The following is a 16,017-nucleotide window of genomic DNA, read 5'->3' on the forward strand; positions in this document are numbered from 1 at the left end:
AGCAGAGTAAGTTGTCTAAGAAGAAAGCATGATGTTATGTTAGGGTAAAGGTTGGAGGTGGTAACAATACAACATGAAAAAAAATGCTGAAAAAGACTGCAAAGAAAGCACAGTATGCTGAGCACTAGAAAAAGAGGATTCTAGTAGGAAATAAAGGAGAAGCACTGAGGATGTCGGTTGAATGCTTCTCAGTTTTTCATAAGAATTTTAGGGGTGACAAAAGGAAAAGGTATCAGCAATTAAGCAAACACTACATATGGGAAAGGCACCACAGATGATTCCCAAAGTTATTTATGATGTCCAAGCAGATTATTCGAGAGCTGCAAGTCAGCAGTCCAAGATCTGCTAGAGAATATGACCTACCAGAGAGAGGAGATAAATAAGTTACTAGGCAGAATGTAAATGAGGAGTAAGACACCTCATCTGTCTAAGCCTTCATGAATTCAGAGCCCCAGGTCCAGCAAAACATCCACTTCTTAAGCAAACAAACAAAAAAACTTAGCAAGTCAGGCTCAAGAAGCTGGGTACGTATTCTCGAAAAGTCGGACTTGCCTTGCTTTGTGTTGTTCCTTAGGCACCCATTATGCACTGTACTGTACCAGAATAAATCTCTTCTCATGCAACAACTGCAAGCTATGGAAAACAAGCTGCCCTGAAATATATAATCATAAATAAAAGATTGAAAGCAACTTACTAAGCGCAACAATGAAAAAAAAGATTTTGGAATACAATACCAAGTGTTAGAGACTAAGATGGATTGGAGCCAAGATAAAATCTTCAGTATTACAATAGATTTATATTGGTTAAAAAGCTTTGATCATATAATCATACTGTTTTAAGTCATGGCATTTCGTCAGAATGAGTCTTGCCTCTGTTCCTGACCCAAACAAGAAGTGAGGTTTAGTGGGGCATGGCAGTACGCATAGTAACACCATGGAAATGACAAAGGGGTTTGCATCTGAGTAACTCCCTAATGAAAGGTGATACATTTTCTTGTATGTATGAAACTATAATGGTTTCATGTTTGTAGAAGCATTTACTGTGACAGGCCAAGTGGTATATAGTTGCCATACCAGAATCCATTTTTAGATGACTGAGTATAAAGAGTAGAGTACTGGATCAAGAGGATTTTGGCTAAAATCCTCCTTATGGAGGAAAAAATATCCTGCATTATCTTCCTCCTAAGAAGGTCCTGTCAGTAGCTCTTTCCTAAACATTTCCTAGACCTAACAAGACCTTTCCCACAAAGTGTAAATGCAAATCTGCCGCCCTCCTTCTTCCATATCATCCACAAACAATCTCTATAGTCATGCCAACCTCCACCATGAGGAGATAACTTAAAATCTGCAAGTGCAGTAAGAAAGATGACTGAATTCTAGGCAATTCATCCATTCATATCTAACACGACATTTGTATACTCCATCAAACAAGTTTCTGAGGAAAGAAGTTTCCCTGGAGACTTTCAAGACAAGGCTGGATAAGGCCCTGAGCAGCCTGATGTAGCTGTGGTGTCCCTGTTCACTGCAGGGGAGTTGGACTAGATGGCTCTCAGAGATCCCCTCCAGCTCTAAGGATTCTATGATTCTATGATTCTAAGTAGACACCTTGAAAACAGTTTCACCAAGTATTTAATATTATCAAGAGGAAGCAGGAATTCCAGATCTCCCTAAATAAAATGCAGCCTATTTCTCATATTTCTCATGGGATTTCAAATCATTGCAGGATATTGCTCTTCATCTTATTATATTGTACAAAAGGCAAAAGAGGGCATGGTTGGTGTTTATATATCTTTAAATGACTATTTTTCAAACTATCCTTATAAAGAGATGCTTCATACGTGAATGCTTTGTCTGTTTCCAGGTATCTGTAAAAGCTATCCATTTAATGACACCATTATCATGTCACTTAAATTGCCTTTAGTAAGATCTCCAGATTAGCACATTGGCCTTTCATCTAGAGGAACCCAAATGCAAAACTGAAAAACTATTCTCGCACTCTCAGCCTTGCAGACAGACATTGCTAATTCTCAATACAATTTGGATTAAGTGACCGTTCATACTTGATGGGAGGTGTGCATGTTGATTACAGAGGTATACAAATTCAGTCCAGAAAAAAACAGCTGGAATAAAGATCCAAAAGCATCTTGAAAATTGCTCAAATCCAGCATGCAATCTAAAATATATTTTTCTTTTCTAATCATTCTTTTAATACTCAATTTATTCTTCTAATCACTCAATCTAATATTTCTTTCAAAAGAAACATTTCTTCCATTTAAGAGAAACAATGTAATCTCTTCAAGGATCACTGGAAAATATTCATCCTGAGTACACAGTACCTGTTTCACATTTGTGTACTACAAAGTTCCCAGCTGCTGTGAAAAACAACCTGTAACTCTGTTCTTACACTTTGCATCCAACATCAGGTGCATAAGTACTCTTCTACTTACCAACATATATAGCACTTCTGCAGATGTTTGTCTTTAATAAATAACTGGTTTGTAACAGGCTGTAAAACAATGTGCTGAAAACATTATGATCTTTCAAATGTAATGTCTTAAAAACATTTTTGGAGGAGTATAACGTTATTCACAAAACAAAAAAAAAAGATTAAAGAAAACTTTTAGCTGTATTGGATTAATTATATGTGTAGTATATATACTCACTATAAATCTGATTATAATAATATTCAATATGCATAATTCCCCATGCTTTCTAATCAAGTCATTTTTCTGTCTGCGCTAAAGGATTCTTGGAATCTAAATGAGGCTCTGTAGCTTTAGTTAAAAATATATTATTCGAGAAAAAAAAAAAACATACCAACTGTGATAAGTACTTCCTATCAAATTTTAAAACAGAAAGCATGAAAAAAAAAAATTGGACAAAGGATATTACTTATTTGGAATGAAAATGAGGAAAAAACATTTATTCAGCGAAGTGGTGGAGCAGCCATACTGTCATATTAATAATGAAAAATATCACCTTTTGTGGAGGAGAAAAAAAAATAATTTCCAGTACCATAATTAAACAAGAGTTCTTACACAAACATTAATGCCTAAATTAAAGTAATAATAATTTTGAATGATCAGTAGCCTAAAATAGTATTTTATGAATTAATGCTGAAGTTTCTCACAACTATGCAGTGCTAACATAACATTTCGAGACTGGCAATTACCAGGTACTTTCACATCATAAAAAACAGAAGTTGTAGTACTTTCTGTAAAAGGTGACCAATTTCAGTTAATAGAAATACTATTTAAAGGGAGAGTTCAGCACAGTCAACATGAAGATCCTGTGTATTAGGATAAGAGATTATGACTGAATTAGATCTCTACGTTTCTCATGCCCATGATAAATGTATCTGCACACATACACACATATTACCCTTACAAGCAAGACTCTGTTGCCTGCTGCCTGCCTTCCTTTCTTCCCTGTAGTATTTCTTCTCCAGAAATTAAGTTAGTGCTATAGAAATAACAAAAAATGATCTTCTGAATAGAGAGAAGAGACACATTTAGGAAGAATTCTATAGACAAAGATATAAACATCACAGCAAATCAGGTCACAAATTTGGCATACAATGAGCTCTCAGTGAGCACACAGATCTCTCAGAACTTTTGCAGCTGTGCAATCCAATAGCTACCCACCTAATGCAACATCCTCTGCTGCTTCCTCCTCCCACCTCCATAATCTTTATTTTGGGCTTGACAAGTGCACAGAAAGAGAGAAGTAAAGTCAATAATTACTGACTGCTAATTTAACAACAGTGTGAAAATATTTGTTTTAAAATCAGAGAGAATGCACAGAAAGCTTAGTCACTGTGCCTTAGTAAAGAAAAAAATTTAATATTGCTCAGAGAATGATGCTCAGCTCTCAAAAGCAAAAGAATGAAAATATACAATACAGTTACAACTGAGTTTCCTAGCCTTCCAAATGTTAAATTGAACAAAAGTTACACACCTCTTCCCTCCCACACAGCACCATATGCATCTCTAAGCATTCCAGAGGAGTCCAATACAACCTTCCAGTACAACACTTCAACAACAAAAACCTTCAGCTCCTAACATACTGATAACCCTATAACAGCTGGAAATAAAAAAATTAAGACAACTGAAGATTTGAGACAGGGACAGGAGCACTGGGAGGCAGGGAAAAAGGAAGTGAAGGGAACCACACGACTGGGAGAATGAGTGCTGGAAAGTCAAACTTCAAATAACTTTAATTTTTTTTTTTTTTTTTGTAGAGTCTAAGAGATACACATCTTGCACATGTCTGAACTTGAAAAGTAGTTTATGATCACATAATTAAGCTAGCAGTATAACCTAATCTTTACAAAACAAATATGCTAAGACTGTGTTTCCACAGATTTCCCTTGCAACCCAAACAATAAACTAATCAGACAGACTAACATAAACCCTAAATCAGTAAGAGCTATGCATTCATATACTGCTCTAGACTCACTAGACTCAAGCCATAAGAAATATATGCTGCATCCTGTGTGAACTGCTTAAGAGTACCATTTAATACCATAGCAATATTTCAGTGAAATTTCATTCCTCACACCACTGGTATATCAAATGCCTCCGCATAACAGAAGAGTCTATTAACAGTGATCCGGGCACATTATGCAGCAATGAACTTATGAAAGGTATCTACACTTTAACAAAATAAATCAAACTAACAAATGACTTACAGTTAATCTGAACTAACTTTCTATAAGTTAATATAACTGGCTTAGTGGTGACATATATTTCCATAGTTCACATGTATTTTTACCTTTACAGTTATTGTCAATGTACTGAATTACTCTGGGCAAACCTAGTGCACACAGCCAAAAAGACTTTATATTGTTTCCACACTTGAGTAAGATTAAAACAAAACAAAAACAAACAAACAAACAAAAAAAACACACACACACAAAAACAGTGGCTACTACAAAACACTGTGCAGTGTTACCTTGATTCCCAGAGTACACGATGAACCACACACCAGTAAGATGCTAGCCAGAAACGGTGAAAAAAAAAAGCATGTTGCATTTAAAGCTGATTCGAAGCCTATATAAGTAGACTCCAATCAGCTTTTATTGAGATAACTACTGCATCATATTAAAGAGGCTTGTTTCAATATTCTGAAATGCAGTTGACACATTATATTTAAAAATTTTAAAAGGATGTGATCAAAATAAATTTCTTTCATAAAGAAATTATAATTGTAACAGCAAAAAAAGCACAGTAACAAATATACATAAATATGTCTGTGTGCACACAAAAATATTAAGTAACGAAATTAACTGCATTTATCAGAAAACAAAAATTTTTACTACACAAGGAAAATAACATAAAAATTAAATGTAAGCATATTTATTTAATTTACTCTAAGCAAATGCAATATCAACCCACACTAAAGAGAGTTACAAGATTGACTTAAATGCCATACCCGTTTCTGCAGAGTTATTGGCATTACTGCAGGCAACGTCACTCTTCTTGAAGACAAACTCATGTCTGCTTTTCTTAGAACTTGACAACCTTCACTCAGGTGATAACATGAAACAGAACAAAATACTTTGCAATATTCCTTGAAGTCTAAATTCTCATCACCCCAATCCTGTAGAGTCAGTGCAAAGAACAGAGTAAGGATGCAGTTAATGCCCCTCCGTTTATGCAAATCTAGTCCTACACAAAGGCACTTATGTAAGGCCCTGGGGTAGGACTAACCAGAAATCAACCAACCAAAGAGCTTGAAAACTTGTCTTCTGTCCTTGGGAATGCTCGCACTGATATCTCTGTCTATGAAAACAAGCAGAACAGCACACATTTCTATCACTCAGAACCCTGTTTTTATTGCCCTAATAATAACAGCAACAAAAATACTCAAAACTACACCATTAATAATAATAATTAAAAAAAAAAAAAAAACAAAAAAAAAAACGCCTGTTAAAGATTTCATTCTGGTAGCGGTTATTGAGTGGTCATAGCAGTGATGTTTTTTTTCCTGCCCTTTTCCAGGAAATAAAATGTGTTTCTCAACCAGTGCTCCTGGTTGTAGGGTGTCAGGAAAGTAACTGAGCATAAGAATAAGAGCATTGAATCCATTCCATGATTCTTTATCAAAGAATCACTTTCTTCAAAGCAAATTGCTTTTCACTTAAAGTAACGCTGTTTTTATCTCTGTAACACAACAAAGCTGTGCAGCTGAAAAAGTGGTAGGTAAAATATTATGTGACCAAATATTTTATGGATTCAAGTTGTTGATCACCCCTACTCACATATTTATTTATGCATCAAATATCTCCTTAACAATTAATTAATTAAGCCTGAGGTTGCTCTTTCTATGTCAAAAAATGAAATTTTTCATTCCTTACATGATGAGGCAATATAGAGCTCTTTCCAAGGTCTCTTAAAATGCTTAATAGCAGAAATAACTTTCCTATTCTGTTGTTACACAGCATGAATACGGCAAGGATTCTGTGGTAAACCAAACCATTAAATATGTTTTAGAACAGTGTCATTGGATATTTGGATTACAACTCTTGATTAAGCTGTTCATATCAAAAACATCATAACCACTGAAGGCTGCAAACATTTTGCAAAATTATTTCTATCATTCATATATTTATAATATCTCAACCAATAACATACCAGATGTGCAGAGAACTATCATTTCATAGAAAGTTACTCCAGATAAATTCTTTAATACACATCTCATTATTTTGATGTACTAGAGGTGTTCAAAACTGACCTGGCAAATATTAGAACAATCCATGCCAAAATTCACCTTATCATATTGATACCATTTTTTCCTAACTGGAAACGAACACATCCTTTTGTTACCCCAAAATGTCTAGAGAAAAATATGAGCTACAAGACATATAAAATTATATACTTGCAATTTAAAGATTAACCATGTGTTTAATGTATGAGGACTGTTCCAACAGTAATACCTCCTATTTTATTACATCAGCCAGCAACATCAGAGGCAGATGATGTTGGTGTGATGGCAGAAGAGGTTGAACCTTCCCACTAATATCTCATTCCATGTTGTTGCCATGCAACAGAGGGCAGTGGAGGAGCAGTTTGACATAATGGATCCTGACATGGAAGATGCCTATGAAGTAAAGGAGTGCCACTGAACTCTTCCATGCAGAAAAAATGGCACCCACTGACAATCATGGATGCTCGCTGAACATTTCCAGAGACCCACCAGGGGAGATGAGCACAGTGAGGCAGAGGGTGGTGCATTTCAGTAGTGGCAGCGGTGACCATGCATTACCTCTGCTGATGCAGATTTTCATAAGTGTAGTGTGCAGGCTCTTGACCATCACTGATGAATACATATCTAATGGTGGTGACTATGTTGAAAAACAGTGCTTTGCAGCTGAGAATTTGCTCTATTAAATGGTGCTATTGTGCTTTTTATAACTGTTGCAGTTTCCATGGAAATAAATAGGAAGCATTAATTTCGGAGTGACCTATGTAATTTGCTATTGTGGAGTTTTGCAAATAGCAAAACGTACACAACAATTTACTGGCACCAGCAAGCTTATTTAGATTTCAGGATTTCAAAACATCTATTCTTGTGCTAGGTTACCTTCCTGAAATCCTAAAGTCAGTATACATCAGGTAAGTTCTGTTGATGAACAATGTAAACAAACATTGTAAAAACAGCAGAAAACAACAACAAAACATACATTTCCAAAACAACAACCTGCCATTAATTGACAGTTCTACCTGTAGCTCTCAAACAGTAAAAAGTCAACACCAAAGAATAGGATGTGAAGATAAATATCTGCATAGAGTTTTAAAACCTGTTGTCCTTGACTATGACACACAGATAGAAAAGGCAAAAAAAAAAAAAAAAGACAAGAAACTGATGTCAATTAATAAAGAGATTTCGATTGGAGACAGACATTTGATTCTTGCGCAGTCAACTTTAAACAAAGGATTTAACAAAGCCATCACATTAGTTCAAAATATTACAGATCTTTGCCATTTTCACAACTCAATAATAAATGCTCAGTTTTAACTTTGAGCATATAGCAACAAATCCATAGTACATAGCCTTCTCAATATAGTATAACATATTATACATATTTACTTCTATTTTTCTCTCAAGCTCCAGTCCAAAATTCTTATGACTGTTTTGAGGAAACAATGAAATACAAAATTATTCTGGAGATCATGTTTAAGTGTTAATTCTGTAATATTCTTTTCCAGTAGAGATAGCTATGATAAATGTCAAGTGTTTGCAATTAGGTTTTTACATTTCAGGCGCACAGTTTTTTATTTCCTATGAGAGCATTTTATAGCATGATTTTAAAACTTTGTTGTAAGACTAAGAAAACAACTTGTGGTACTAGAGCTTGATCCTCCAGGAATTTTACTCCCAGGAATATTATATATACACATCTGCAGCACCAGAGCTACAAAGTCCCTCTGCAATCTTTTTTCCTTGGATCTTATGGAAAAAATATTTAGGAAGCAATAACTGTAAATCTCAGCGCACTGCATTAGTGGCTTCCATTGGGAAAGAAACAAAAATAGTCCAAGCCATTTTTCCCTAAACCTGAGTACCGAAGGTCCTTGTCTTTCCAAAGCACATGCAGCTTTTCATTCTATGAATAATACTGACCTATTTGTCTGCAAAACAAAACAGGGGATCATTTTGTTTAGTAATACTATTTCTTTGTTATCTTCTCCAGCCACATACATAGGCCAGATCTGTTTAGAAAGAAGCAAACACCTAACGTTGTGTTTGATTTCTGTTACAAATGTCAATATTCAGATCTCATTTGACTTTTAACAAAAAATATACTCCAGTCATGTACTTCTACTAATGAAAGCACACATCAATTGCACCAAAAAATGCACCACGGAATACTTTCACCTCTTAAATTTCCCAAGCACCGGGTTAGAAAAAAAAAAAAAAAAAAAAAGCCATCTCAACTTCTGAGGGCATACCTGGTAGAGTCAGTTCACCATATGAAAGCTAAAATGAATACTGTTGATAAATGTGAGATTAAAAAGAGGTTTTGAAAGTCAATACACCTTAAGGCAAATATGTAATCACCTTGTTTTATGCAAGTAAAGGATTTGACTTGTCCACGGCAGGTCTGCAAGCAATTCTGCTGGTGGACAAGAAGAAAATCAGATCCAGCTCACTTTCCAGAGAGCTCTGTGAGATTAATTTATTTATGCAGCTTTTTATTCCCATTTTGGCTTCCAGATACAGTTCTGAAAACACTGAGCACTGAATAGTGAATACACTTCTTATCAGATACTGCAAAACATAAACCATTTCTACTTCTTGCTACTAAAGAAAGCATAACTAAATTGACTGGGTAAGAATTGAAAAGCTCTTGGTAAGCATTAGTAGCTCCAATGCTTTATAATACGTGAAAGTGAGATATCCTGCTAGTAGAAGAAGGTCAGTGTTGTACTTAAGGTACTGGTTATGGAGTCACAACAGCTGATTTTATTCCTGGTTATGCCAGACATAACAGGAATGTGAGCATGTATAGGTAACAAGCAAATCAGACACAGCTTTTGCCCTGGTAGATAAAAAATATCCAGAGAATAGAATTCCATTAAAGTTTACAAAAAACTTTGACACTACTTTTTTGTACTTGTTTTTTCTTAAACCTAGGTAGTACTTTTTTACACTAGAGCTAATTACACTAATTTTACTGATGTAAAATTAGGTAAGTTATTTAAGTTATTTGTTATGCAGCCTGCATTTGTTGACAAAGTACTTCTATCTACTTGGCACCGGTCAATTCTGTCTCTCCACTGTAGGAAGAAACACTTATTCAATTGGCATGACTGCGGCAACATATACAGGCTGTTTTTGGAAAAGGTTTGTCAAATAACTATTTCCTTACAGCTTAAATAAGGTTACCCAACAGGAAAAAAAACCCTTTAACGTGATGCGAGCCTTTCTATTCCTACAGCCCATTATACAAAGAAAGATAAGGTCTTATTCTTCAAACAGAATATGCAATATACTGTCTTAGAGCGCTGACAATGTCTGATTCTTATGCAAAAACAGTTGCATTAAAGTAGAATATATTACCTGTAAAGCAATGTGCATATAACTTACCTAGTAACTTCTAGTAACTTGCAACATTATGATGTTTACTCTTCTGCCTCTTCAGACAATTATCTACTATTAAATGCTTCTAACTGAAGAGATTAATGTGCAAACAAAGAAAAAAAAAAAAAAAAAAAAAAAAAAAAAAGAACCAGCACAACTCACAGATTCAGCTCTTCCACATACAAGGTAGGCATTACAAAGAACATACCACGATAGAGCAGTGCAATGGAAAAGCAAGAAAACTCTACATCCTAAACTGTGCACTGGAAAGACACCTCCAAATTTGTCATTTTGTAGCTCTCAGCAGACAGGCTTTTTTGCTGGCAAAGAAGAATGTACTGCACAAACTCTGATCTCCTGATCACTGAATTAATAACCCATTTGTCAACTTTCTCCTTCCCCCTAGTTATAGCTACGATATAACCGGGTCAAATTGACCCTTACTCATACATAAAAAAAGATTCTTGGATAAAAATTCTCAGAAACTACTGTCTGAAAGTCAAGATTACAAACTGGTTTTATTAAAAAACACTTCTTTTTACCAAGTCTTTTTCTCAAAAGAAAGTATGTTTAGCAATATACACATACAGAATTAAAGCAAAAAGAAATATGGGTTAGAGGAAGAAAGCGAGAAGATACATGCTGAAAAGCTGGCTTTGTATGTCCCTCTTCAGAAGGAGCTGCTTTCATTTCAGAAGCAGAAGCCTTGTTAGTATTTTAGTATTTGTGACACAGAAATCAACGAACAACAGCAGTCAGTCAAGCATGTGAGAGAGCTCCACAAACAATGTATTTCCCTCACTGTATGCTCAGACTGCTTGGACTGAATTGGAAATGTGTTTTATCTCAGTCACAACAGAAGATATCCTCTTAAATCTCATTTAGAAGAGTCCGTAAGAATAATTTTACACGTGCTGATTTTCATATTTATGAAATATAATAAGTATTATTATTATTATATTATTATTATTTTATATTATATTATTATTATAATAATATAAATATAAATATAATCCCTAGTTCAAAATTGCAATTCAAATGAAAGAGCTTAACAGATAACAGATAAGGTTTGTATCAATACATAAGCCCAAAATACAAAGACTTGGGGTACTTTTTTCATCATTTCTGCACAGTAGCTCTCTAGAAAAAGCCTAAACCTTTCCTCTCCAGTAATTTATGCACTACTCATTTTCAGCTATTCTACAGATGATGCTCAGCTGAACATGAGCCAACAGTGTGCACAGGTGGCCAAGAGAGCCAATGCCATCCTGGCCTGCATTAGAAATAGTGTGGCCAGCAGGAGCAGGGAAGTGATCATCCCCCTGTACTCAGCACTGGTGAGGCCGCACCTCAAGTACTGTGCTCATTTTTGGGCCCCTCAGTACAAAAAAAGACATCGAGACCCTGGAATGTGTCCAGAGAAGGGCAGTGAAACTGGTGAGGGGTCTGGAGCACAAGTCTTATGAGGAGCAGCTGAGGGAGCTGGGATTGTTCAGTCTGGAAAAGCAGAGGGTCAGAAGAGACCTCATTGCACTCTACAACTTCCTGAAGGGAGGTTGTGGTGAGGAGGAGTTTGGCTTCTTCTCCCAGGCAACAAACAGGACCCGAGAAAATGGACACAAGTTGTACCAGAGGAGATTTAGGTTAGACATAAGGAAAAGCTTTTTCTCTCAGACAGTGGTCAGACACTGAAATGGCTGCCCAGGGAGGTGGTGGAGTCGCCGTCCCCGGCAGTGTTCAAGAGGTGTCTGGATGAGGAGCTACGAGACATGGTTTAGAGGCTTGTTGTAGCAATGGTAATGGGAAGACTAGATGATCTGGTAGGTCCTTTCCAAGCTTGTGATTCTATGATTCTACGATTGAAATACCCCTTGTTGGGCCTGAAATGCTGAGTCATTTCTGTTTAAAAATTCATTCAAGATTGGGAAAAGTAGCATCCAACTTTAGTCCATCCTTCAGCAGTTCCAATGATTTATTGCTTTAGAATACCTTACGTCTTCCATACACCTTGATTAAGACAGCAGTTACAAATTCCAGCTTCACATCAATTCTATTCCTGGCATCCACTTTTGCCAGTTACTGTTGAAGAATAATGGGAATCTGGCATTGTCTTTCATACATTGAAACCTTCTATGTGTTTGCCCAATGATTGCTAGAAAAGAACTAAGTTATAATGCTTGACTTCCTTCAAGAATGTATTAATGTTTAATCTTGTGTGTTATTAAATAAAGCTCATTGTCTCACGGGCGGAAGTACAAAGGACAAAGTATAAAATTGTATTAGAAGTAATCGAAAAGGAGCACTTCTCCAAAATCCATCTCGCTTCTGATCTTATTTTAAGAAATATGGGAAATACACAAAACAAAAAAAGCCTATCCACACAACGTATTTTCTTGGTTATTCCCAATTTCCATGAATGAGGAAGCTATTGTCTTAAGATCGTAATAACGGGTAGTTTTGTGGACACCTGGGTAGAAATGAATCCCACTGTCCAGTTGCCCAAAGACGTCTTCAGAGGACACAAGACAGAAACTTCCTTTGAAAGTTTCATGTTCTCAAGTTATCTGAATATGATAAGCTCAAAGTGATTTACCATTATCTATCAGAATAATAATTATACAAATTATACAAAAATTATAAATTATTTTTTAAGCTGTGAAATTCAGGTTTTACCTGGAAAATGAACATTTCAACACAAATGTTAATATAACACTACAGAAGAAACAAAACAGCCTACCAGGACAATCTGAAATTAGATATCCGTTACCTCTTGTCACACACATACGCACACAAAAACCCAATACTCTGAAAGAAAATCTAGATTAAAAAAAGAAGCACTTCAAAAATATAATGAAAACAATCAGATATAAATATTTAAGTGCAACTAGATAAAAATTACACATAATGCTACAACACGCTAATCCAAGAGGGGTTCTACTATGCTAGAGAAAGCTACTGTTATTATTAATAACAATCACACAAGCCTGGAAAAAAAAAATCTTCCCTTACATTATTTATCTTCATAATTTGTGATTATGGAAGTGTTCACATTGTAAGAACAATAGTAAAAAGCAGAACACTATCCATTAATGCTGCTCTAAATTTGTAAGCACCAAAGAGCACAGAGGAGTTCTGCATGTTCTCCAATTCTCCATACCAACCTGTGGAATCTGAAATCCTTGTTATACAAATAGCCCATGCAAAGGTTTTTAGCTGCCTACTTCTGCAATCAATAGGTTCAAAACAAATTGAAACATATACTGCTAACAATGTTCTATCTATCAAGTCATAAGAAAACCTTCATACTGTAAGAGGGCTACATAGCAGTGAATTCTAATGATTACAAGATATTCTTGTAAACTTCTAGCCTGTTTTCTTAACATTTGATACCATTACTGTGTCATTATCAAATGCCTGCAGCTGTTCACAAGCTCAAGGCCTTAATGTAATCAGTAACAGGAGTTATCATAACAGAACTCATATAAAAAGGCTATTTATAGCCCAAGAATGCACCACTGAAAAATCCAATTTTGACTGCAAGGCAATCTACTATATCTTGTTTTTCTGTGGATCTAATACCAAGTTGAAAAGCAAACAGACAGAAATACCAGTGTGCAGCATATACATACCCACCAAAAATAGGCAGGAACAATCCATTTGTACACAAATTGGAAGCACAGGCACATCTCTAAGATAACCAATATACATTTCTCTCTCAAGATTTGAGTATTAAATATCATGAATGCTATTGGGCTAAATACGAGCTTCTTAAATGTAAATGAATGTTCTGTGACTGAAGCTGGAGAAAAGAAAGTTCATGCTGTTATCAGAGCAGAGGTCTAATTTCTTCTCCCATTTAATTCCTCCTCCCACAGCTGTCCTTCTTGCAAAATTTTCTTTGGCCTGATTAGCATTTTTTTTTAATCTTCCTATTTGAGGTGACTCCTATCAGTACTTTAACATGAGAGGCTTACTTAATTAAGTATGCTGTCCTGAAGATTTCCCTTTATCTTTATTCCCTAATTGAAGGCATTCATAAAGGAATTAATTCCCTTAGAAGTAATCGTTTTAAACATTCTCAAGACAAAAAGGAGAATATGAGCAATGGTCAACAGCCACCTCCTGCTTATGATTACGAGATTTTACCACTTGCTGGAGAAACATCCCATCTTGTTAATAAAATGATCAGCTGCTAGAAAACTTTGGAATCCCTAAGACCCAAAAAATCCCATTGAAAGATGTATCTCATCTTATATGAAATCTTATATATCTTATATATATCTTACATAAGATATCTTATATATCTTATATAAATCTTATATATTATATGAAATCATATATTTCAATATTTGTAAAAAAATCCCAAACCCTCAAATACATATTTGATTTTAAGCAGATCAGTCTGAAAGTAATGCCTTCTACTTATTTCCATGAAAACTATAACACATACAAAGAGCACAACTACACACTGTCTGATAGAGCAAATTCTCAGCTATGAAACCCTACTTTTCAACATAGTTGCCACCACTAGTTTTGCATTTTCACCAGTGATGAACAAGAGACTACCTACCAGCTCATAAAAATCTGCAGTAGTTTATGGAAAACCACTGTTGCTGCCGCTGCTACTGAAAAGCATCACCTGCCACCTCACTGTACTCACATCCACTGTTGGGTCTCCATAAATACACAGCAAGCATCACTGAATGCCAATGGCTGCCATTTTTCCCCATATGGAGGAATTCAATGATACCTCTTTGCCTCATAAGCCCTTCCATGTCAGATGCCATTTTGCCAGACCACCCATCTGCTGGCATCTGTTACACATCAATAAAATGTAATGGGATACTGGTGGGAAGGTTCAGCCTCTACTGCCATACTGCCTCTGACGCCTCTGATAACAAAATGGGAGGCATTACTTTTGGAGCAGCCCTTGTAGCATAAAGATTACCTCTGTAAAGAGCAAAAAGACCATGAAGCAAAAATTAGGGGAGAAAAAAAACCCAGACAAACACTGTACTAGTGGCTCTGGAGTTATCACTCCAGATACTTACACAAGTAAGTTCCCATCTATTTCTTGTAACCAGCATGCACATCTAGAACTTCACTTTCAAAACACTGCTGTTTAAGTCTTTTCAGATTGTAAATTAAAAAAAAAAAAAAACAAAAAAAAACCAGTAACTGGGGGAGGAGAAAATTCTCAATACTTTAAGAATAGTACAGCTTCAAGAGTCAGGACTTTAAACAGCAATCCACAAAATTTTTCAATATCCATCTTAATGATAACCTAGAGTGAGTGATACAAAATTATGAATGTTATTAAGCACTGTTCTAATAACCCAAACTGTGCATCCTTTGAAGTCAGATAGGAATGTTAATCTGTTTGGAACAAAAGACAGCTCAGACAGCATTCCATAAAGAGAAGATATCATTAGCTTTCTGGTGCTGTAATACTGTCGTTTGGCATCCCCTTCCCAAGAGTATCACTCACTCACTGACAATACCACCAATGAGGAGCTGCCTCAAAAAATATCTGCTTCATGGATCTGTCAATGAAAGGTGCAGAGCTGCAACAGAATGGACTAACCATCTCAGTTCTCCTGTCTTCATACAAATGTAGCCGTTCCTGGCTTCACTTATGAGTAAGAACAATGTTAGTACCTACCACATCTTCCTTCTGAAAACTATGAGGATTCAGGCTCCATTGGTCAGAGGTTAATCTTTTAAAGCTAAAGTGAATAAAGCTGAGTTATCGGTAGAAACTCGGCAACATTAAAGTGGAAGTTCCCTGCAGCTTTAGTGGGCTTCAACTGTCAAGTCTTTTGTATATTTGAAGAAATTGAGAGCGTTTTTACCATTGTCTGCTTCAATGACCACATACTTGTATCGCACTTTGGAGAGATCATGGAACCAAAATCTCAGGTGATCAGGTCAG

General features: G+C 35.7%; 1 protein-coding gene across 1 annotated transcript in view; it reads right to left on the reverse strand.

Annotated features, from left to right (window-relative positions):
• Positions 1-16,017, reverse strand: part of GRB14 (growth factor receptor bound protein 14) — a gene marked incomplete at both ends in the record, with an annotated part of 62,431 nt that overhangs the window by 36,867 nt on the left and 9,547 nt on the right. Inside the window, 3 exons of the mRNA XM_079539177.1 lie at positions 5,433-5,521; positions 5,711-5,782; positions 9,063-9,120. Coding sequence (XP_079395303.1) covers positions 5,433-5,521; positions 5,711-5,782; positions 9,063-9,120 — 219 coding nt within the window. The remainder of the gene's footprint in view (positions 1-5,432; positions 5,522-5,710; positions 5,783-9,062; positions 9,121-16,017) is intronic.

Source organism: Tetrao urogallus (assembly GCF_951394365.1).
Source record: "Tetrao urogallus genome assembly, chromosome: 8".
NCBI classification, from domain to species: domain Eukaryota; kingdom Metazoa; phylum Chordata; class Aves; order Galliformes; family Phasianidae; genus Tetrao; species Tetrao urogallus.